Source organism: Marmota monax, unplaced genomic scaffold, assembly GCF_021218885.2.
Source record: "Marmota monax isolate L192 unplaced genomic scaffold, Marmota_monax_Labrador192_F-V1.1 WCK01_AAM20220418_F8-fsc00018, whole genome shotgun sequence".
NCBI lineage: Eukaryota > Metazoa > Chordata > Mammalia > Rodentia > Sciuridae > Marmota > Marmota monax.
In genome coordinates this window covers 9,164,337-9,190,303 of record NW_026692201.1, presented here as the reverse complement: position 1 = coordinate 9,190,303, position 25,967 = coordinate 9,164,337, and the positions used below count along the sequence as shown (strand labels likewise).

General features: G+C 31.6%; 1 protein-coding gene across 15 annotated transcripts in view; it reads left to right on the top strand.

The window, feature by feature from the left end:
• The window catches only part of Ssbp2 (single stranded DNA binding protein 2), a 322,386-nt gene that overhangs the window by 225,461 nt on the left and 70,958 nt on the right, over positions 1-25,967 (top strand). For 13 of the 15 annotated variants that reach the window (XM_046428015.2, XM_046427996.2, XM_046427987.2 and 10 more), the window contains one exon: positions 8,250-8,339. The exons of the other annotated variants lie outside the window; for them this stretch is intronic. In XM_046428015.2, the coding sequence (XP_046283971.1) occupies positions 8,250-8,339 (90 nt within the window). The remainder of the gene's footprint in view (positions 1-8,249; positions 8,340-25,967) is intronic. 15 annotated transcript variants of the gene reach the window in all.

The window sequence follows — 25,967 nt, the reverse complement described above, 5'->3', positions numbered from 1 at the left end:
AATTGTTCCAATTTCCCGTGATACCAATAACTTATGAAATCCTTTTCTGGCAAAATTTTTAAGCATATTTTCCCAGTCACCAATAATATTACAATTGTTTATCTAGTTGTTAATAACATTTTTTAAAAAAATTACCCTCTTGAGGATTACCAGATCTTTTCTTTGCACCTATTCACTGATTCTCCCCAACTTGTCAGTGTTGGGAAAAAAAATCTAATTATTACAAAGGTTCACATCATTCTAGGCAAATAATTTAAAGAAATCAACACCTAGATGTGGAATGGAAACATTTGAAAATTTTAATTATCAAGAAAATGTCCTTCAAATCTTTAGAAGAGAAACAAATTATATCCCATGGAACAGAAATCAGGGTGGTATCAGGTATTTATGCAACAGTGAATGTAAATGGTATAACTGGTTTTGAAGAGAGTTATCAAAGACATTTGCATACATTTAAGGATTTGGTGATAGCTATAAAATATATCTTCTGTTCAATTTTAATATATAAAACTTAAAACTCCAGTAGCAAAGTTATGTTATTAAAGTTATGTTGCTAAACTAATATGGAAATAAAATTAGATAAAGTTGAAGTTCTTTATTTTTGATGCAATAAGAATAGTTACAAAACAATATAGAGATAAAAAAATTATTATTGAAGAAGACATGATAAAGTAAAAAAGTTTATACCTTAATCTTCAGATGTTTCTAATAAGAATTGGGAAGTGGAAGAAGAAGTTAGAACAGAAAAGGCAAGCTAGCCTCTTCATTAAAAAGACAACAATATTGCTTGCCTTGACTTTAATATCTTTAAATCTTAGGATACAAAAGTTTAATTTTGTTTTTGTTTTGCATCTCATTAGATGCAGTCTTATTAGAAGACCTTTCTGCCAATAAGTGAAACAGTTAAATTAAATAGAACATAAGGTTTAAAAATAAATGGATGAGAAATTATTTACCATACGAACACAAGCAAAAGCAAAATGAGTTTGCAATATTAATTTCAAACAAAAGAGATTCAAGGAACATGAAAAAGAAAGTCACTTTTAATAAAGGATTGAAGCCACAGTAGAAGTATTGTATAGCACAAAATATTGTGCTAATGAACATAGAATTAAAATTGTAAGGTAAATGTTGACATAAGCACAAAGAAATGGACAAAAATAGTTGGATATACAAAAATATGTATATATACATATACATATATATACATATATATATTTGAAAGAGCAAGAAACAAAAATTAGAGATCATTTGAAGACATTAAGTCAATGAATAAAAATGTAGAGAGAGAATAAATGGATATTAAGTGTCAATGGGAAATTATAAAAATTGATCAATTATTACATCACAAAAAATTAATCAACATATTCCTAAATATAGAAATTGCATAATATGACAAGCATGCTGGCCCTTGCCTGTAATTTCAGCAACTCAGGGGCTAAGGTAGGAGGATCACAAGTTTGAGGCCAGCCTGAGCAATTTAGTGAGACACTGTATCAAAATAAAAAATAAATAGGGATGAGGGTGTGGCTCAGTGGTTAAGCATCCCTGGGCTCAATCCCTGATACCAAAAAGAAAAAGAAATTGCGTAATATGTTTTACTTGACCACAATTGGGACATTATAAATTGAAAACAAGTTTAAAAAATAAAACCTCCAATCATTAGTGAAGTAAAGTATATCTTTGGTTACATCTTCAAAAATGGATATTGGTATTCACTATATTCCCCCTTAAATCATCTAATCCATAATTTTCATTCCCATTATCTCTAGTAACTGGCAAACAAAATTATACTCATGTTTTATTTATTTATTTATTTATTTATTTATTGTGAACACCAATAGCGAACCTTGTAGATACAATCAAAGGTAAATTCAAAGTAAAATTTATACTTTTATACTCTATTTTTTTAAATGAGGAAAATGTAGGAACTAATTTAATTTTGAAGTTTGAAAATGAACAATAAAAATAAAAATGCAGTAGAGTGGGAATAATTTGTTTAAAAGTTAAAAATTGATAAAATAAAAAACATATTAATTCATGGCAAAGAGGAGACAGCTAATTCACTTTTGGAGAGAGAAAACAAGTTAACATCTGTGTTAGGGTTAACAGTTCAGAAAGGTAGTCCACGGCAGGTGGTAGGCTATTCCACCAAGTTATCCAGAAGCCAGTTGGTATTCTTCCATAGGACAGGGTGTTTTGTTTTGTTTTGTTTTTGGTCTGCATAGCAGAAACTGTATCTTTAAAGCATTTGATGTTCCAGACAATGGGAAGGGGAAAGAAAGCAAGCAGTAAGTGGTCTAACTTAAAACTTCAGACCTAGAAATGGCATTTTCTCTTCTGTTCAACTTCCATTAGTACGTACTTAATTTTTGGTGAGAACAAGGGAGACTGAGAAACATGCCGCTGAGGTATTAAGTGTCTGGCCAGAGTTCTTTTACTACGGAAGAAAGGAAAAATAGATTTTTGTGGTTAACCAACAGTTTTTCTCAGAATTGCTACAGAGGACCTTTTTAAAGCATATGAAAGTAGTATGTCTACAGATAAAACTAAGTATCTCAAAGAAAAGTGTTTTGGGAGAATTTAAATGTACAAAATTGAAGCAAATAGAAGTAGAAAATGTAAAATGAATAATGACCGTAATTTTTTTTTCAAAATTCCTTTAAATAATTAGGAAACTTTACTGCTGCATATTTTTAACTTTCAATGTGTAAATACCACGTTACATAAATTTCTACAGAGCATTTTAAAAAACAATTTACCACCCTTCGTTTTGAAAATGGTAGACTAATCCTGATGCTCAAGTTTGAAAAATAATAAAACAGCAAACAACATTTTATTTTAGACCCCTGATTTAAAATATAGATGTAAAAATCATAAATAGCATATTAACAAACATAACTCAGACCCATTAAAGGGATCAACCATGATGATCAAACATGGCTTATCTCAGAAATACAGTGACTGGTTTAAGAAAACTATCAATATATGGTTACTTATATTTTGCTTCCCAAAAGAAAAATACAATGATTCTGGAGATGAAAAGGCACAAACCATCTTTTTATTCCTGATTAACTTTTTTAAGTGCATTTTACAGTACTAGGCATAGAAATATTTCTTTAAATATATTATATACATAATGTATATATATATAATTATACATGTAATTTCTTAGAATATATGTGTTCATAGTCTTCCACCAATAACCAAAATATTTATTCTTTGTATTAAAATTATCATGACAGAAATTGTCCAAAAATTTGTCATAACAGGATATCTATTATTACTCTTTTGAATGTTTCTCAAAAAACACAAGCCTATATATGGCTATGTCTTAGTAGAGTGTTTTCTTCTACTATAACACAATACCTAACGCCAGGTAATTTATAAGGAACAGACCTGGGATGGGAGTGTAGCTCTGTGGTAGAATACTTTCCTGGAATGCTCAAGGTCCAGGGTTCAATTCCCAGCACTACAAAAATAAATAAATAAATAAATAAAACGTAAAGCAGAAATTTATTTCACACAGTTCTGGAAGCTGGGAAATCTGAGATCAAGGCACTGTCATCTGGTGTTTGGTGAGGGCCTTCTTGATGCATGCTCACTTGGAAAAGGTGGAGGAGCAATAAAGAATGAACTCACTTCATGAACACCCCTGTTATGAAGGTACCTAGTTCCAGTCACAAGGGAGGACCCTTAATGGTCTAATCATCTCTTAAAAGTGCTACCTCTTAATTCAGTCACACTGGTCACCTGAATTTTGGAAGGGAACATACTCAAATTTTAGCAGTTTAAAAATTGTAGAGATGGCTTAATAATGATAATCGATAATCCCCTTTCCAATCTATTCCTACTCACCCCTCCCTTTAATCTCTTATCCAATTGCTAATAATGATACCACTCTTTTTTGTTTCATTATTTCACAATTTTATATATTCCTAAGAATAATTTTTCTATTCCACCAAATATAGAATTTATATCTCGATTCTCCACTGTATAATTAGCCTATTGGTTCTCTAGTGTTCTTAGTAAATCAGTCTCCTAGTTATTGAATGTATAGGCTCTTAAATGCTAGCTAATTATGTTTAAAGATAAAGTCCATACTAATTTTATTTTAAACAAATTTTCATTTTATGCCTATTCCTTTGAAACTCCCATATAAAATTATATACAAAAAATTTTTCCTAACAGAGTCATATGGCAAAGCAAATGGTTTAAGAAAATGTGTATTAGAAAAGATATATTTGAAAATACAGATTAAAAGCATACAAATAAGTTAATCCAATAGAGGAGACGAGACACTATTAATGATAATTAATAGGTTTATATCAGCACCCAAGTGTCACATGTTGTTTAGTTAAAAGAAATATTTAAAAGCATGTTATTTGTATGTTTTTCATTTAAAAGAGCGAGCTACCATCAAAAGTCAACCCTAACTAATTATGAATCGATTACATAATCATAGATTTTTCTCTGGTATGCTAATGGGAATTCATAGAAATCTAGTCAAACTAATACTTTATAGTAGTTCTTAATATAATTAAACCATTTGCTATTCTGTTGTGATTCTGTTATCACACCACAGAAGAATACATGTTATATCAGTTAAGCCCAACAACTCTCTGTGAATCCTTAGATCATGGATAAATTTTTCTCATGTTAGAAGTAAACTTGAGACAAATCTCAGAAATTCCAGCAGTGAAACCCATGAAATTTGGAACTTTTTCCTTCTACATAAGGCCCTAATCCTAAAAGATTGTTTCTTATCTACAGTATTAAAGGATGTATTAAATCTATAGTCACTGTATATAAATTAGCAAGTAAAGCAATTTGAGAAATCTACTCTTTGACAGTGTCTAGTAGTTTCCTTCTATGATATTCTTCAGTATAGCTTTTGTTAATAATAAACTTGGTGAACCAAATGTTACTCTAAGCTGAGTCCTCATGATAGAATAAAGGGAGGAGGTGTCCCTTGTTAATAAATACCAGAGAGTAAATGGATAGGTTAGCTCAAAACTGGTCCACAGAGAGAAATTTGTACCAAAATGATCTGAACATTGTACTGTGCATACTGGCTATTACTAGTATTCTGTTAATTTCACATTGTGTCCTTGAACCAAGGCTAGAAATTTACTATTATATGAGATAACTAACTCATCATACTGTACACTGTTAATAATCTAGCTATCAACTTAATTATTGTGACGAAAGAATGAATATTAAAAAAGAAGAAACTTCACAAAATTATTATGCCAGGGTGAGAGAATAAATACAAACTGTAAGAATTTTGTTCATCTTTAAATACGGAGAGATCTCAACAACAGAGCAAGAGACATATTTAAATTAGTTAATAGTTGCTTCATCCTGGTCCATTAGTTTGATGCATTCATTCATTGACTGTCCTTTTCAAAATTGTAATCCTTATACTATTTACCAAGAATTTTCTCTTCTCTGCTTTTCCCTCCACCCCCCATTAGAACATGTATAAATATATTTTGGGTTTTGTTTTACTTATTGTTTTTCTCCCTTACTAGAATATTAACTTTAGGAGGGAAAGGATATTTTCCCCATGTAGTGCCAACTGCTATATTAAAAAGTTCAAAAGAGTCCTGGACTATACATAGAGAAGAAAGCAAATATTTTGGTTGAATTTATTAAATAGCTTTAAAAGCATAAATGAAAATTCAGAAGGCATTTTAAAGACTTGCTGAAATAGTCATCTGAATCTTTTCTTTTCACTTTTAAATGATGGCAAGAAAATAAAGATACAAAGAAGACTTAAAAGAATAAAAGCTGGCATACTATATTCCTTCAAACAAAGTAGTCTGCCCCCCCCAAAAAAAAGTTAATAGGCAAATATTTAACTGTGAATTTTGCCTGTTTCTTACCAATTTCTTTACCTATTGAATTTTGGTTTATATGCAAATGAATCTTTTTCCCCTTTGGATAAACAGGAACTTCCTATATATACTTTTGAGGCAAGTAGAATGGAGAACTACAGAAGAAGTCACAGTAATTCAGTTAATTCTATTTTGTTATTTGATAAACATGCTCAATGTTATAATATACATTCTATGAAAGTATAGGCTAGTGTGATTTCTAAACTTGTCATTTTTACATGTCTTTTTTATTGTGAAACAATTTTCTATTCTGCATTTAATTAGAACAACAATGACACCTTATGTCTGGCTTTTAGTACTAAGAACAATTTCCACATTGCAATAATTGGCACCCTTAAAAATACAGATCAAATCTTACTTCCCAGATCTGGATGTATTCATACATATTTAAACTAAAAGTGTTTGATTGTGATTTTTTTCCTTTACTCTAATTCTATGTATTAATATTTTACACAAGTTTAGTTAAAATGAAAATAACACTCTGCCTTTCATTTTTTAAAACCATTTCAATTAATATACCAGGAAATATGTTCTATAAATATACTGAGATTTTTCCAATGGACTATGAATGTATGAATAAATGCACTGATATAAATGAGGATAGTGCAGTGTATACTAGAGGCAGTTCTTGTTTTGATTTCATAGCAAAACTGTTAGATTCAAACTGGTCTGTCTTCCTATTATTGTCCATTTGTGGCATTATGTTAACTAAAGTCACCCTATCATATGACACAACACCAGAACTTTTTTCTTCAGAATAACACTGTGGGCTGTGGTTGTAGCCTAGTCGTGGAGTGCTTGCCTACCATGTGTGGGGCATTGGGTTTGATCATTAGCACCACATAAAACAAATAAATAAAATAAAGGTATTGTGTCTATCTGCAACTAAATACACACACACACACACGTATTTTGAGTAACATTGTGATTTCCACATTTGTCATGTTTTTACATGTCTTTTTATTCTGAAATAATTTTCTATTCTGCATTTAATTAGAACAATAATTACACTTTATGTCTAGCTTTTAGTACTAACAGCAATATTGACCAGCCTCTCCTCTTATTATTCTTAGCCTCTGGTAATGACCATTCTACTCTCAACTTGTATGAAACCAACTTTTTTTGTATTTCACATAAGAGTCAAAACATGCAGTATTTGTCTCTCTGCCTGGCTAATTTTACTTAACAGAATAATGTCCTCTGGGCATTTGTGTTTTAGCAAATGATAGACTATCATCTTTTTTATGGCTGAATAATATGCCATTGTGTATGTTCCACATTTTCTTTATTCCTTCAACCAATTATGGGCGTTTAGGTTTACTCCATATTTTGGCTATTGTGAATTGTGCTGCAGTAAACATAGTAGTGCAGATGTCTCTTCAACATTCTAATTTATTTTCCTTTGGATATAAACTCAATAGAAAGATTGCCAATTGTACAATATTCTATTTTTAATTTTGTGCGGACTCTTCATACTATTGTCCATATGTTTGTACTAATTTACATTCCTATCTGGTCCTTTCTTGACTTGTAATATGTCTTGTAATATGTCTAAAGAGGTTGAGTGATAAAATTAAAAGTTGTAGAACAGTTGTATATGTAACCGCTGTATCTAAGTATTAAATCTGTAACCTTGATTGATTACAAAGAGTCTGAATCACAGTTTTTATTTCATGATATGCTAGAATTCCATGAAAGAGTTTGAAAAATTCAAAGTCTACTTCATTTTATAATCTGATGTTTTTCATAATTTGAGACTAATCTCTCCAAATCTTAATTTTTTTTCTTTCCCTCAATGTCATACTTACATTTTCATCCCCACCAATCCATAGTTATATTTTGACTATCATTTATAATATATCAGAAAGTGAATGTGATGCCATCTATAGACAGAATATGAATTATACTTATTTATAACATAGGAAAGTATATTCTAAAAAAAATTAGAGTTCTGTTTACCAACTCCTACAAGCACAATCTTCAAAATTTTTACCTAAATATTTACCATTCCTTATTGAGGTTGCCATTTCAGATGTTTGTGCCCTAAAGCATTTACTTAAACCTTTATCATTTTGTCATAGTACCATTGGCATTTAAAATGTTATTCAAATATATCATCTTATTAAATTTCTTTGACCTCACAAAGTTTAAAGATACCTGTTAAAATCAACCAATGTGGTCATTTAATAAACTATGTTGTATCTTAGTATTCTTCCAGAATGCAGAAAATTACCAATGTTTGTTCCCAGGAATGAAAAACTATCCCTTCCTATAATCGATTATCATTAGTCTTTGGTTTTGTGCCTTCTCTGTAATGATATAGGTTTGTTTCTCCTTTATTCTTTGCAGAGTGCTGCAGCAGCTCCCAGTCCAGTGCTAGGAAACATTCCCCCAGGAGATGGCATGCCAGTAGGTCCTGTACCACCAGGGTTCTTTCAGGTACTCAGAGAAACTCTGACTAGGAATGTTAAGGCATAGGAACTCCTGTTTGATTTCATTTAAAGATAATGAAGTAGGATGAGGCTATTTTAATTCTTAAAGTAAATGTAATACTGTGCAGCCAACTCTTGATTGTTCAGTCTGGCTATTATATTGTCTTTCCTTCCTATGCTTTATTTGTTGTTAATTAATTAATTAAGCAATTTCATTGTTCAGTTAAGAAGGAAAAGGAGTTTAAATGCAAATAAGCCATTAACTATGGTAAATACTTTGTGGGAGAGACTGAAGATAATATTCTGGGAAGAGATGGATTTTTAACTATCCAAGATACCCATATTGCCACAGACTAGAGATAATCAAGATTTGGCTGTGCTATCACACCATAGCTAAATCCTAATCTATCTAACAAGAATTATAGGCTATATCAAAATATTTTTTGGATCATTTGGTGGCTTTAAGCTGGAATTTTTATTAATATAATTATTTAACATTTTAAAATCAGATTTTCAAATATGTTAGTATTTTTAAATTTCAGTAAGACCACTTTTAGGAATGATTATATAACTATAATACATCACTTTTTAATTTTATGGTATCCACATCTTAAGTTTGATAATATTCTAATGCAAACTAATACAGATTTTTAAATTTGTATTTTTATACATAAATTTATAATACCTTTTGAAAAAATTAAGAATTTAGGAGTTGAGAGCTAGAACTGGAAGGTGTTATAGGAATTAATATAGTATGTTATATTGTTAATTACATTAGGTACCTATAAGTTCATCAATTCAGTTTTTCTATTTTAAAAGTCCTTTTTAATCATTTGTTACTTAATCCATACCATCATTATAGGGTGCTTACAATTATGAACATGGAGAAATAAAATTATAATTTTGGGAAATAAGTCAATTGAATTAAAAGATCTTAATTAGAACCTAGAACCAACTCTGGTATTTTAAGACATGCTTATTTGCTCAGCTGCTCTATACTAATACCCAAATAGTCTAAAATCTTTATGTCTTTTTAAAGCTCACATTCTGTCTTGGGGCACCTTTCTTAAAATCTAGAAACAGATTGTAACTTTTGATTATTAAATGAACAGCCACCATTTAAGATAATAATAATAATAATAGCTAACTCTTAGTAACTACAACTGGGTTTTAAATGTATTACATATATAAACTTATCCCCACTGTGCAGATGGAGAAACCAAGGCATTGATTGATTGATAAATGATTTGGACAAAACCAGAAAGTTGTAGAGCTGGGATTTAAATCAAAGCAGTCTGGACCTGTGCCATTAAGTTTACCTTTGAAGTTTACAGTTGACTGTTATTGATGAAATATTTTTGGTTTAAAGTTTTTTTTTTTTTTCCTGATGCTCTTATTTATATTGCCAAAGATAGTTGGGGGTTAGGGAGTAAATTAGAAGATTTGTTTTTTTTTTTTTTTTTTTTTTAATTTGAGAGTTAGTAGAAGCTCTGTAACTGGCACTTTTTAAAGAGGAGAGAGGTCAGGAAGGAAACCAAATTTTTTTTATTCTAGGATTATGCTAAGATGTATAAATCTATATATTTTCATTTTCACATTTGGTAGGATAAACCATTCTCAACTTTTACCTATCTTCTTTCTCAAAGTATTGTTAAGAGTACTTGAAATAGCATTGTCTTTGTTTTTATTAATTCAGTGTGATTGATAAATATTGGAGTACCACAGATACCAGGCACTGTGGTAGTTATTAAAAATTAAAAGGTATAGTATATACCCTCTTGAAGCTTATTGTAGAAGACTTTGACACATATAAACATCCCCCATTTGATAAGACATTATCAAAAATAAGTAACAATATGAAAAGTTCTGTGATGAGCAAGAAGAGAGCCATTAAGTCTGAGTTGGAGATAAGAGTGGTTTAGAAAAATTTGTACAGAAAAACATTCTATAAAGTAGGAACATTTTAAGCCAAAGTGTGGCATCATCAAAATGATTTGTGTCAAGGTATTGCGAGTAAAGCATACAAAAAGTGAGGGGGGGAGAGAAACAGAAGTTCCTGGACATGAAATTGGAAAACATGTGTAGTCAGTCCATTGAAAAGGGCCTTATGTGCCACGAGAAGAGCTTGAGTGTATTCAGTAGGCCTCTAGGAGCCATCAGAAATCTCTAAGAAGGGCAGTGACCTGAATATGCAATAGATTCAAACTTTCTGGTAGACATCTATGATATAAGTGTTTACAAATCCCTTCCCTCAAAAACTTATAGTATGGCGAAATAGAAAAGAGGCAATTAGAGTACAAAAATTTTGAAAATTATTATAGTAAATGGGTAAAGTTTCCTCTTAGAGCAACTCCGACCACCAAACCCTGTCTTGAAAGAGGCATAGTCAGGGGGGTATTGTCAAAATAGTAAATGAAATCCAAATTGGCATCTATAGATAAATTGTTAGGCAAGGAAATAGGGGGAGAATACTGTAGGCAGAGGAAAAATAAATTATAAAGTCTTAGAAGAGAGAGACTAAATGTATCAGGAAAAGTGGAGCTTAATTAACTGAAGGGAATATAGCTAGAGATATGACCTAAAAGGGACCTTAAGGGGATTTGTAAGTTACTGAAGAGTTGGAACTTGATCTTTTGGGCAGTAATAAGCTATTGAAGGATTAAGCAGGACAGGGACAGGCTCATTCATACTTTCATTTTTAGAAAAAAAAATTCACTCCAGATTTGCAGAGGGACAAGTCTCCAGAGGAATAAGTCTGGAGGTAGAGAGACTATTTATGAGGCTGTTACAGCAATCCAGGTAAGATTTAAAATATCCTTAACTAAGATAGTGACCATGAATATGGAGAGATATCAACAGATTTGAGCAACAGAAATAAATATGTAGGGGTGAGGAATAAAGGCATTTAAGGATAATATCCTGGTTTCTGGCTCTAATCTGAATAAATAGGCATATTATTTTCTGAAATAGAGAGCACAACATAGGGAATAGGTTTGAGATGGGGCAGATGAGGTCCCCTGTGGCACAGCCAGTCAGCAATATATGTTAAGCAGATAGACCTACAGGTTTAAAGCCTAGGACAGTGATTTAAACTAGAGATAAAAATTGCAAGATCATCATCTTATTAATGGTACTTGAATCCACAGGGATATATTAATTGTCTAGGGAGAAAGTAAAGAATGAAAAGATAAGATGATTCACATTTAAAAGATGAACAAAGGGAACAGAACCCATTCCAGGTATTGGGTGCAGCTGTACCAACAGGTTGTTTATTATAGTACCAAGGAAGAGACTTTCTGAACCTACTAAGATTGGGGCAATAGGTTTGGAAAGGAAGAAATAGTTTATGCTTATGTTTGATAAGCCTTATTTGATTAACCAGATTAAGGGTAGAAGATAAAGAGTTGAAAGAATCTGCAGTTCCTACTTTGGACCTCTGGATAAATTTAATGCTTTATCTGTGTAAAGAAAGATGGAGGTAGAAAAGGTTTTAGATGCATTTGGGTTTGATGCACAAGTCATTCCTCTTTACCCAGGCAGACTATTCCATGTAATCCCAACTGCTTTTTCCACCTATGCAACTTTTAAATATATCCAGTGTTCATAGAAATGCCTTTCTGAAATATTGAAAAACTCAGATAATTCAACTTTTAAGAAAGAAATATGATATTAATGTCTTTTGATAAAAAGAGTAATGGCATCAGACAACTCGAGTATTTCCTAAATTGGACTATACCCTAGTATGATTCTGGCCATAATGTCTGTTGTTTATAGAGTATAGCTGACTTTCATGAGTAGAAATAGCAGCTAATATTAATAATTCTTATCCAAATACCAATTTTTAATTGTTCCAAAAAGGTGTTGTCCTCCAAGAATAATCCAAATATAGAGAACTTGTGATGGGATATCTTTTCAGAGTTCACAAACCATAATATTCAAGATTTAGGTACACATGGTGCACAAGGCTGGGGCAAGGAAATTGAAAGGAACTAAAAAAGAACAGGCTGTGTCTTCAACTATCTAGGTCCACAAAGCTGGTGGGTAGCAGAGACTGAGGCCCTACTCAGATTACAAGGGAACCCTTGGCCCAAAGGAAGTCTAAACAGTTTTTGTAGACTCTCAGCTTGGTTTAACTACTAAATTCTTAACAGTAGTTACCTCCTATTGTCTTTTATCTTTAGGTAGACTTCAAGAATATTTTATATTTATATTCTTAGAAAATGCAAAGCTTATTTGAGAGTAGCTGGAATGGGACTAGATCATAAGAGCATTAAGCCTATTAAAATTAAATCAATAAATTAAAGAATAATAATTTGTAACTGGCACATCAGGTACTAACTTAAGTAGTTCTGAGTTGTACTCTCTCTGAGAGTACAATGAAACAGTTTTCCTAAATAAACATATTCCTTTTATTCCTGTTTCCATTATACAATAAGTCTCTTCCTTTCCATGTGTAGACTTAAATTCATTACCAAGTGGAATTATCACATATTCTACACTTAATGAATTCATAACAAACTCAACCAATTACAACTCTAAAAAATTATTATGATTAATACTCCATACATTTAATAGGTCCATTCTGACAGTTAAGCTTTAGGTTAGAGACTTTTTCTTTGTAACATTGTTCTCACTTAAACTTTAATGTTTTTATTGCAATGAGATCTTCTGTTGATGAGCAGGAGAAAAATTAAGTATAATCAGTGGGACTATTTAGACATGGAAAAGATGGTATCAGGTTATTCATATGAAGTCATATTTAAAGTCATTTAAAGTAAGACAGTTATTTACTTGGAACCTTTTTATCAATGGAGTGATTTATATAAGAAATCCTATAAATTTCTAAATGATTGCTGCCATAGAATTGGTGAATGACTTTAGAGCAGCTTTCTTACATCAAGAAGTCTGGCTGTTCAGGATAAGAGGGAAGACAATAAATCTAACTGGTGGTCAAATAGCTAACTGGAGTTGGGCAGTTTTTGTAAAATAAAATATCGTATTATAATGTGGTGTGAGTATTCTTTAGCGGCACATAGAACTGAGTCTGTAACTTTCCTGTCCCTGTGCTAAAGTCTTATTCAAAAATTTCATTGTATACTAAGAAATTTGAATTATGTATTAATAGGATCAACCTGCTGTTTATTCATTCTCATAGCATTCTTACAAAAAGACAGGCTAAGGGCTTCAATTTCTATAATTTTATTAAAATGGGAAGGAGTATTTTATAAATACATTAGATTTTCTTTTTGTATATGTATAATGATTAAAATAATTCAATAAAGTGTTCTACATAAAACAAGGGAAAAGTACTTATTCTTTTATGGTTTGAAACATTAAGACTGTTAACTCTGTTATTTTGTAAGATCGCATAATTTTATGGGTAACAAAGAAGCTTCTCTTGTGACCTTACTATAACATAGAACATTAAAGCAATGGGTATTTCTTATTTCAACTGAAAAATTTCTGAGAAAGGGTGAAAACGTTTTATTTTTTCCTTTTCCTGCTCTATATCATCGGAAGCTTTAACGATGGAAACTATACCTTGCTTATCACTCTAATAACTAAACACATTCATATATCTTATATGAAAACAATATAGCTTGGTGTGGTGGTGCATGCCTGCAGTTCCAGCAACTCAAGAGGCTAAGGCAGGGGGGTTGCCAAGTTAGAGGCCAGCCTAAGCAACTTAAGGAGACCCCCATTTCAAAAAATAAAAAGGACTAGGAATGAAGTTCAGCAGCACAGCTCAATCTCCAATATTAAAAAAAATAATCCAAATATAAACTTTTAATAGGTGCTAACAGATACTCTATAACTAATATGGCATGTACTTGTAAACATCTAATTTGAACCTGTAAAAGACTATATAGACTTGTCCATTTTTATCAAATATTATATTTTGTTCTGATTTTTTTTGGTGGGGGGTGGGTACCAGTGATTGAACTCAGGGGCACTCCACCACTGAGCCACTTCCCTAGCCCTATTTTGTATTTTATTAGAGACAGGGTCTCACTGAGTTGCTTAGCGCCTCACTAAATTGCTGAGGCTGGCTTTGAACTCGCGATCCTCCAGCCTCCGCCTGCTTTGATTACAGGTGTGCACCCCCACACCCGGCCTTGTTTTGATTTTTATAATGATACTTTTGCTATATTCTAGTCACTAAAACTTTAGTTTTCTTAACTGAAACTGTTTAAATCTATTAATGTATTGATATTGGATTATAAATTTAAGGCTTTTACATGACTAAGATTATAAAAACTTGTTGAAAATAAAGTATTCCAAGTAATTTAGTTTCACACCAAGGTGGTCATCCATATATTAGAATCTAAATTGATCAAAACTCTTTGATATTACAGCAGATTTATGGGGCACAGTTTATTTGCAAGATTAGTATTAACAATGGTAAATCTGCTTTGCCATCTAGTGGTGATTCACAGACGTCTTCATGTGTTCAGGATTTTTTCCAAGGTGCTATTTTTAGCAAGACTGCGCTGTAGCAAGCTGACCTAATGCTTTGACATAGTAATAATACAAAAAGAAGGGAAAATATTATAAGAAAATTCCCCTTTTTCTCCACGGTGGTGTTATTGACTAGAAAAGGCTCAATAGAGATAACATGTATAAAGAAATAGGACAAAAACAAAGCTCAGAGTAACAAAATATTCTAAATAGTTTAAAAGAAAAAGAATCAAAATGAATCAAAAATGAGAAATTTTTTATATAATATTAATCTAACACTTGAAACTGAAAAACAAGAAGAGAGATTTTTAAAAGCTCCAGGTTAAATGTTTCTGGGATTTATTTAATATATTTTTGGAAATAAAGTTCTATATTTTGAAGATCTGTATTCATTTGCTCTGCTATTTCTAGTCAGACTATCTAAAGCCAGCCATTTTTTTAAATCAGCAGCATCTGTTTTACACTAATATTTATTTTTAAATAATCTACATATATTTATATTATATACATATATTTAAATAATCTACATATCTTGTCAATTTCCTTCTCTTATTAACCTTGGTATTGTCTTTTCTTCCAATGACTTGACTTTATTCTTTTCTTTTCTGACCATGACAATTTCAGAAATTCATGTTTGGAAATACTCTACACCCAGGAACACTCCTTTTCCTTCTCCCCATAAGTTGTAGATATTATCCTAGATCTTAGTAACCAAAACATCACTTGATATATCTTAGTTTGAATGAGAAGTATACTGAAAATCTGAAGTAGAATTTACTTACTAAAATATAATATCTAACATTATATACATAGTTTTAAAAATTCAGCTATTAGGAATATTATATTATTTCTCAGAATTAAATACACCAAATTTGGATGGATGGTAGTGGGAACGATGACTTCTTAAAAAAAAAAAAAGCTAAAGCAACTTTCTTAAAAACTATAATTTTGAATCTTTAAAGAACAGGGATTCTAAATGTTGAAAATAGACCAAGACTTTCTCTCTAGTATAAAGATAAAAGCAACTAAAAAAAATAAAGGTGCCTTACAGCTGCTGGCTTTGATAATGCTATCCTGCAGTCGTGGTAATAGTTTTTCTGGTCTCAACTATTAGAACAAATTAAAACTGCTCAGCTGGAGTAACTAAATAAGCTTTTTTAAAAATTGCAGTTCAGACAACTCAAGACCCCACAGCAGTGACTAGATGGACAGGGAACAAAGACTGGAGTGTTGGATAGAGAGAGTCTTTACTTGGGTCTTGCAATGAAAAAGAATGAAGTACTTGCCTATTAGAAATCTCGTTGTTATTATTAATATTATTATTTGTCAATATGTGTATTTAAGAAAAAGTTAGATTAGCCACACGAGATCAGTATTTGATTTTCCTTCTGGTTTCATGCTACTTCTGTAAGCTAAAGGTGTCTAACAGTTAATATGAAACAATAAAATATATTTTTAAATCATATTTGTGAAAAGGAGCTTAGCTATTTTTCAGATACTTTGAAATTAGGTTTTTCTTTTGGAAGTATATTATTGAAAATTTTTCCCAGAGCACTTTAGTTTTTATTAAAGTCCCTTGATAAAATATTTATATAGAGCAAATTGCAAGTATGTCAAGGCTATTTATAATACAGTTTTGGTTTTTTACTTAATGTTGGTTCACAGAAACAAAAATGGTCAAGCATTCTTTGGGAAATTAAAAATAAAGACTGGATTATTATATTATTAATTCCCTATGTAGTAGGGATAGCTTTGTCTTAAGTATATATTAGGAAGCCTCTACTCTTTTAAAAATAACTTATCACTTGGTGGTGTTCATAAATACTTTGTCTTATGTTCTATGTCAGGGGTTTACAAACTTTCTGCAAAGAGCCATATAGTAAATATATTCAATTTATAGGTCACCTGGTCCCTGTCACAACCACTCAGCTCTTTTCTTGTTTCAGAAAACCAGCAATAGATACCATGTAAATTAATGTGCATGACTGTAAAACTTTATTTACCCAAATAAATGTTGGGCCAAATTTGTCCTACTCCTGTTTTATATAGATATGGTAAGAGACTCAACAAGTAAGGACCAAAGTTTTTCTAAATGTGTAAAGGGAATCTTAAGATGAGAGTCCTGGTAGTTATCCAGTTTCCAGTATATCAAAATTCTTCAATATGGGTAATGTGAGTTTAGAAATCCTTTGATTTTATTGTTGTTATTGCGTGTTTTGTTTCTAATACATGAGACAAACTATATTTTGAAAACCACTTGTGAAGATTGCCATCAACATGAAACAACAATTATTTATTTTCCCTCCCTAAGTTACTACAGAGAACAAGATAAACAGAAAGTCCTGCCCCTAAAGAATTTAGAATCTATAAGGAAAACAGTAAACAAAAGAATTATTTTTAATATATGATATTTCAGATAGTGACAAGGATTAAGGAGAAAAAAAATCAAAGAGAAAAAGAAAATATATAGCATTCCATTAGTTCCATAAGGGTGGCCAGAGAAAGACTTAACCTTAAAGATATCATTTGAGTAAAGATTGGAAGAAAACAAAGGAACGAACCATGGGATGTTTGGGGGAAGAATATGTGTAGGCTGAGAGAAAAGCAAATGCAAAGACCCCGAGTTGAAAGAATGGTGGGGGTGTTGTTGTTGTTGTTGTTGTTGTTGTTTTAAGGAATAAGAAGGTCTGGGTAGTTAAAGTGGAGTGTCAGCTGGGGGAAATAGTTAGGTATAAAGTCACAGAGAACAGAAAGTCTGATCACTTAGAACTTTCTAGGATCTTAGAGAGACTTTGTTTTTTATGGGGAGTAGAGGCATCTAATAGAGTTTTTTTGTATGTGTGGTTATATGTTGAGATTACTCTGTAGGAAAGCATAGCAGCAAGAAAACTAGTGTGGATGACATTGAAGAATTTTGGGAAGGCATTATTATGCTACCAATGTGATAGCAATAAGAGAAGTGGTTGGATTCTCCCTATTTTGAAGTTAGAGCCAGACTACAAGGGCGCGATACAATGGTGCATGCCTATAATTCCAGTGGCTCCTGAGGCTGAGGCAGGAGAATCTCGAATTCAAAGCCAGCCTCAGCAACTTAGCAAGGCTCTAAGCAATTTAATCTGTTCTGTAGAAAGACTAGCATATAGTTCAGATATGAGTTGAGTACCTTTAAATATAGACTTAATGTTTACAGGTAAGTCACCAAATGAATATGATAGTGTTATTTTGTTTCTAAGGAAAGTAAAACTATATATAATCAGCCAGTTATATCAGAAAACCAAGCCATAGGCTAGATTTTTAACAAAGCTTTTCATCTCTGTGTGGGAATTTGAAAGGACTTCTGCTTAATCAGTAGAAACTTCCCTAGCATATCAAGATACCAGAAGGGTAAGAACAAAGTTATATATATATAACTATATATATATATATATATATATATATATATATATATATATATATAACTATATAGTTATATATATATATATTTTTTTAAATGAATAATAAATATATAATGTATATAAATGTATGTTTAAATATATATATATATAAATGTATACATTTAAATATGTAATATATATATGTATGTATACACACACATACACACCTAAAGGTACATTTTAAGTAAACTGAAGTAACTGACTCCCACATCTCAACTGGAACTAGTTTACATGGAATTATGAATATACAATAGGGAAAAAGAAGACAGGAGGAATAGTTTTGCATTATTTAGTGGAAAGTTAAGGTGTTGGGCTGGGGCTGTAGCTGAGTGGAGGAGCACTTGCCTCACACCTGTGAGGCACTGGGTTCAGTTCTCAGCACCACATAAAAATAAGTTCATAAAAAGATGTATCCATTTACAACTTAAAAAATAGTTAAGGTGTTTTTAAAAAAAGTTACTTTAAGTTTTAAAATTATTTAATTTTTTGGTCTCTTTATTGAATCAGCCTGATACTATATCTTAGATTGTAAATCTCACATATTTATTTTAATAAATAAATTTATAAGAGTTTATATGGGAATGTACCTACTTGTCTCATAGACATAGAAAAATATGTGTCTGTGCATATTTCTGGATATAAATTGCTTTAAGCAAATCATTAAAATTTGATAGACTGTTCTTCAAACTTTTATACTGTATTAGACCACCAGACAGCATAGTCCCCACTCACAATCCATAGTCTATTGCCATGCACCTCTATCTGGTGACTATACAGTAATGAAGGTTTGAGAAATAGTCTCATCTTATTGAAAAGGCTGATAATATAAGTGACCAATTTTGATGTATAGACTAAATCCATATCAAAAGAATCAACCTGCTTGTAACTCTACACTGTATGGGGCTAGACTTTCCAAAATAATACAAGGAAACTTGGTCGGTTATTACTTTACAGTTATTTTAATTAGGTCGTAATGATGATAAAATACATCTAAGATGTATGAGAGATAAACTGCATACTTATGCTGATCAGCAGAATATGCCAGCACAAGTATGTCATTTTGTGAGCTAAATTAGTTTAGTACTAGTTGGAATTGAAATGTGTTAATCAAGAGTATCTTATTCACTGGAGTGTCAGTAATGTCTGATGGAGATTTTCATGAAAAGCAGAAAAGAAACTAAACAAATTAAGATGTATGAATTGTAAAGGAATTTTAAATTCATTTGATTTATAATTTATGCATCATTACTTTTTTAACAGGAAGCTTATGAAGCATATCATGGAATTATAAAAATAAAAATATATAAACATTCTCACATAAAATATGGTTGAGGGTTGGGGTTGTGACTCAGTGGTAGAATGTTTGCCTAGCATGCATGAGGCCCTGGTTTTGATCCTTGGCACCACATAAGAAGATAAATAAATAAAATAAAGTCATTGTATCCATCTACAACTGAAACAATACTTTAAATTTTTTTAAAAAAATATGGATAAGATGAAATAAGTTAATGATTTTTCAAAATAATATTTTCCAATATTATTTATTATTGTTATGACTTCAAAAAAGTTAACATATTTAAGTTAAAAGAATGTATTGTTTTTTACTAGAAAAACTAGGGATATAAGAACATACCTCAACATTATAAAAGGTATCAGTGCTTAACCTAAAGCCAAAATCATTCTAAATGGAGAAAAATTGAAGCATTCCCTCTAAAAACTGGAACAAGGCAAAGATGCCCTATATCACGACTTCTATTCACATAGTTCTTGAAATTCTAGCCAACGCAATTAGACAAAAATAATTAAAGGAATACAAATAGGAAAAGAAGAACTCAAACTATCATTATTTGCTGATTACATGATTCTATACTTAGAGGATCCAAAAAAATTCCACCAGAAAACTTCTAGAATTAATTAATGAATTCAGCAAGGTAGCAGGATATAAAGCCAATACCCACAAATCAAATGCATTTTTATACATCAGTTATGAATCCTCTGAAAGAGAAATTAGGAAAACTACCCCATTCACAATAGCTTCAAAAAAAGAAAAGAAAGAAAGAAAGAAATACTTGGGAATCAACAAAAGAGGTGAAAGATGTCTACAATGAAAACTACAGAACACTAAAGAAAGAAATTGAAGACGACTTTAGAAGATGGAAAGATCTCTCATGCTTTCAGATAGGCAAAATTAATATTATCAAAATGGCCATACTACCCCAAACGCTATAGAGATTCAATGTGATTCAAATTAGAATCTCATCATCATTCCTTATAGAAATAGAAAAGGCAATCATGAAATTTTATTTGGAAAAGAAAAAGAGACCCAGAATAGCCAAAGCAATCTTAGCAAGAAGAGTGAAGCAGGAAGCATCACAATACCAGACCTTAAACTATACTACAAAGCTATAGTAACAAAAATAGCATGGTATTGGCACCAAAATAGACATGTAGACCAATGGTACAGAATAGATGACACAGAGGCGAAACCACACAAATACAGTTATTTCATACTAGACAAATACGCCAAAAACAATATGTTGGGGAAAAGAGCCTTTTCAACAAATGGTGCTGGGAAAATTGGAAATCCATATGCAGAAAAATGAAAATAAACCCTTATATCTCACCATGCACAAAATTCAACTCAAAATGGATCAAGAACCTAGGAATTAGACCAGAGACCCTGAGCTATTAGAGGAAATGTAAGCCCAAATCTTTATCACATGAGATTAGCCCCTGACTTCCTTAACAAGACTCCTAAAGCGCAAGAAATAAAATCAAGAATTAATAAATGGGATGGGCTCAAACTAAAAAGCTTCTTCTCAGCAAAAGAAACAATCAATAAAGTGAAGAGAGAGCCTATATTTTGGGAGCAAATTTTTGCTACACACACATTAGATAGAGCACTAATCTCCAGGAAGTAAGAAGAACTCAAAAAAATTTAACACCAAAAAAAAAAAAACCTAATCAATTAATGGACTAAGGAGCTGAACAGATACTTCTACTTCTCAGAAGAACATATACATTTGATCAACAAATATATTTAAAAATGTTCAACATCTCAAGTAATTAGAGAAATGCAAATCAAAGCTACTCTGAGACTTCATCTCACGCCAGTTGGAATGGCAGTTATCAATAATACAGACAACAATAAATGTTGGCAAGGATGTGGAGGAAAAGGCACACTCATACATTGCTGGTAGGACTACAAATTGGTGCAACCAATTTGGAAAGCAGTATAGAGATTCCTTAGAAAACTTGGAATGGATCCATCATTTGATCCAGCTATTCCACTCCTGGGTCTATACCCAAAGGACGTAAAATCAACATACTATTGTAATGCAGCCCCTTCAATGTTTATAGCAGCACAATTCACAATAGTTAAGCTGTGGAAGCAACCTAAATGCCCTTCAAAAGAAGAATGGATAAAGAAACTGTGATATATATAGCCACACATACACACAATGGAATATTACTCAGCATTAAAAGAGAATAAAATTATGGCATTTGTAAGTAAATGGATAAGAGTTGGAGAATATCATGCTAAGCGAAGTAAGACAATCTCCGAAAACCAAAGACTGAATGTTCTCTCTGATAAGTGGATACTGATCCATAATGGGGAGGGCATGGAAAAAATGGAGGAACTTTGATGGGGCAAAGGGGAGGCAGGAATGGGGAAAGATGGTGGAATGAGATGGACATCATTACCCTAGGTACATGTATGGATAAAATCACAGAGAATTATATAACAAAAATATATAATAAAAAATAATGTTTTATTTTTAAAATAATATTTATGCTTTTGGTTAAATCTCATACTCAATATATTTTATTTCCTTTCCGGGACTATGAATAATTAATTACCTCCTGTCATAGTTACTGTTTTTAAAATTACATTTTAGTTTCTAGAATAAATTTTCTTTGTACCAGGTATTGAACTCAGGGGCATTCGACCACTGACCCACATCCCCAGCCCTATTTTTGTATTTTATTTAGAGACAGGATCTTACTGAGTTGCTTAGCACCTCCCCGTTGCTGAGGCTGGCTTTGAACTTGAGATCCTCCTATCTCAGCCTTTGAGCCACTGGGATTACAGGTTTGTGCCACCATGCCTGGCTTAGAATAATTTTTATGTCATAGAATTATGTCTTATTCCCTGTATCAACTTAAAACATTACATTGAAAATATCAAAGGAAAGATTAAATCTACATCTAAAGCCATTTCTGCACATAATCAAGTGAGATAAATATTTGATTTTTGTGCAATTAATAAGATGACTGAAAATAACCTGTAATTTTCCAGGATTTATCTCACTTTGTACCTTTTGTTTTTGCCTCAGTGTTGAGGGAAGCAAGCTACCTTTTTGGCAAATAACCCTTCTCTTAAGGATTTTTGGTCCAAAGATGGCTATATGCTAAAGATAATATGATATTGAGAAAGCAGACTGTTTAATGTTCTGATTCAAATGCTAAGCCTTTTCTTAGTAGAAAGAAAATATGTTGTTGAAAACATTTCTGAATCCTGAGCTAAGGATTATATAAACTTTGAAAATATATTTCAATCTAAAAAGATTTGGATCCCATGTGTGAACATGGCACTGGAGACAATCAAGGGGTGAGCTGCTATATTGAATTCTTAGCAGTTCTGATGGTTGGTGTATGTTTCACAAAAAGATCAATAAGTTATCATAGTTTTCTAACCAAATCATGTATAAACTACCCATTATTCTTTTATACCAAATGGTGGTTACTAAATATTACTACTCAGTAAAACTAAGAATCATTATTTTAAAACCGGACACACTAGTAATAGAAAAACTTTAAAGCAGTAGGAAAAAAAATGAAATTCCTTGCTACTCATCTAAATTATAAGCTCTTATATGTTGTTAATATGGATATTGTAGTTATAACAGAGTCTCCAACTCTTTGTTCTTTCTTACTCCTGGGTTCTCCAGAATATATAGTTTATCCTATTTAACCAAGCAGAACTTTTCCCTCTCGGCATATTTTATAAGCATTTTCTCACTAGACAACAAGAGGTACTATATGAATAGAATAGTGTGGTTTACTCTTTATAATATCAATAGATACTACCTATTTCTAGGTTGTAAATTGGCTAGGTAAGATTTTAAACAAAACCAAGCTTTATTCCATCTTTTGCTGGTTTGGGGAGTCTACCATCAATGTTATTCATCACTCAGTCAATGAGCCAGCTAATGAACCAACTAAATGTTTATTGAATTCTTGCTCTTTACATTCTTAGAATGTGCTAGCCACTTCTTTCTCTTCCTCATGAACCCCATTATGGCTTATCACATTATAATAAACATTTTTATTATGATGATGATACTCTTCTAATAATACCATTTCCATTAATCTCCATTCCCTATTCCTGTCAGCAGTTATAGTAAAAGCACAAACAATATATTAAAGACTATAATATATTATCAATACTACACCAAAAATATTTAAGAGATGGAGATCTTGTTAAATTTGTGGCATTACTTTTAGTCTAGTGAATCAAGAGCACATGCTAATTAGTGCTTTATATGCAAAATAACTTGTTTACCTGAAATACCGCTGCCTTTCCAATTTTTTATGTTTGAGTGGTAGCAAAGGTAAAGAATTTTACATTCAATAAATGGTTGCACACTTGTTAGGGTGGCCTGAGAGTAAGTACCAAGTCAGGCTTATGTGTGTTCAGTTGGTGATAAGAATAAGTGTGTGTGTCCATGTCATTATTCTATAAAGGTATTCCTAAATCAGAGAGCTATAGAGGTAAGAAAACTAATACAGCAGTTAAGAAATTTTGTCTTTGGTTTTCTTTTGCATAAAATGAGGAAATTGGGTTAATAAACTCTACAAAGGAAAATTTCTGCTTTAACTTGTGTCATAAGACATTTAAATAAGATTCTGTAAGTTGTATTTTATCATTCTTGTTTAACAGCTTATAAAACTTGGAGTAATTTCATGAAATGCAAAGTCATTTGTTAAGCAAATATTCACTTGCTAAATTATTTTGTTAAGTTCATTTTTTCTTCAACTTTGTAATTTTGCATTTTGGTCATTTAAAAAAGTTTTCTTAAATTTAGAAGCAAATTTCACATGAATAATTTTGTCCTGAAGAAAGCTAGACTTTCCAGTATAATGGTGCAGGCCTATAATCCCAGCAACTCAAGAGGCTGAGGCAGGAGGATCACAAATTCAATAACAGCCTCAGCAACTTAGCAAGGCTCTGAGCAACTTCATGAGATTCTTTTCTCAAATTTTAAAAAGGTAAAAAGGGTTGGGGATGTGGCTCAGTGGTTAAGCGCCCCTGAGTGCATTCTCTAGTACCAAAAAAAAAAAAAAAAAGAAAGAAAAAAGTCCAGAGTTATTTTAAATAAGTTCTATGTAATTTTATGTTTTAGAATGTGCCTGAGTTTTCTGAAGCATAAACTGTCCTAAATATTAACTTTGTGCATTGTAATGAAATTAGTATCGATTACTCCGTCACTGATTTATTCTAAATTGAGCTCATAATATATAGAATATAGAAGGTATTTAAGTGATTGACATTTTTTAAAAATTATATTTTTACTTTTTAATTATTTTAAATTATCCTTATCATCATACTATATTTCAGAACTAATATTTTAAAAATTTCTAAAGCCAAACTGAAATATTTAAATTAAGGCATTAGCTGATTTATACATGACTATACCAGTCTCAGGTATTCTAAGAAATACCAAGTTTTTAAGTTAATGCCCTGAACATTACTTGCTCTAATATTTTGTGTTCTTTCCTCTGAAGTAGATTTACCTCATGTCAAAGCATACACATTAAATCCTATATGATAAATGATATAAACAAAATGCTAAGGAATTCGAGGGAAACAAGCCTGTAGAGATTCTTTGAAGAGGGAGTGACATTTAAACTGGCCCTTGAGGAACTGATAGATGTTTATTTGGCAGAGAAAGGAAAGTACAGAATAATCATAAGAAATAGAGAATATTAGCAGTTGAGCAATATGTCATTTAAGATGTAAAGTTTTATCAAATATATCTTAAAAGAATTAGGGAATAGAGCTGGGCATGGTGGCGCATGCCTGAAATTCCAGCGACTCAGGAGGCTGAGGCAGGAGGATTACAAGTTCAAAACTAGCCTCAGCAGTTTAGCAAAGGCCCTAAGCAATTTAGCAAGACCCTATCCCTGAATAAAATATTTTTTTAAAAGGTCTGGGGACATAGCTCAGTTGTTAAGTGCCCCTGGGTTCAGTTGCTGGTTTCAAAAATAAAAAATGAAAATAAAATAAAGGACAGTATAAAATGGTTTATGTCACCTGTAATTTCACTTTGGGCAAGTCATTTATAAAACAGTTCCATTGAGGTGCCTAGAACCTTCAGAGCAGGAAAAAATTGGACTGAGAAATCTACCTTCAATGAGTGTAGGGGAAAAGAAAAACTGGTTCCTTCTAATTCTTAGGGAATTGAGATGAACTACTTAAGCACTCTTGAAAGATCAAATGAGAAAAGGGAAACGGCTATTTTCCACTAGCAGAAAGAGCAAGGAGTAAGGGGAAGTCTCTTTTAGGAAAGCAGAAGTTCCATGAATAATTCTGCTTCCATGAATTATTCCATGAATAATTCTTGGTATAGGAGAAAATAACAATCCTTTAAAATTGAATGACATCCACTCTGAAATAAATTATGATTCTAAGAGGTATAATTTTTTTTTTCTCTATAAGACAACTTGAGGGCCATCTG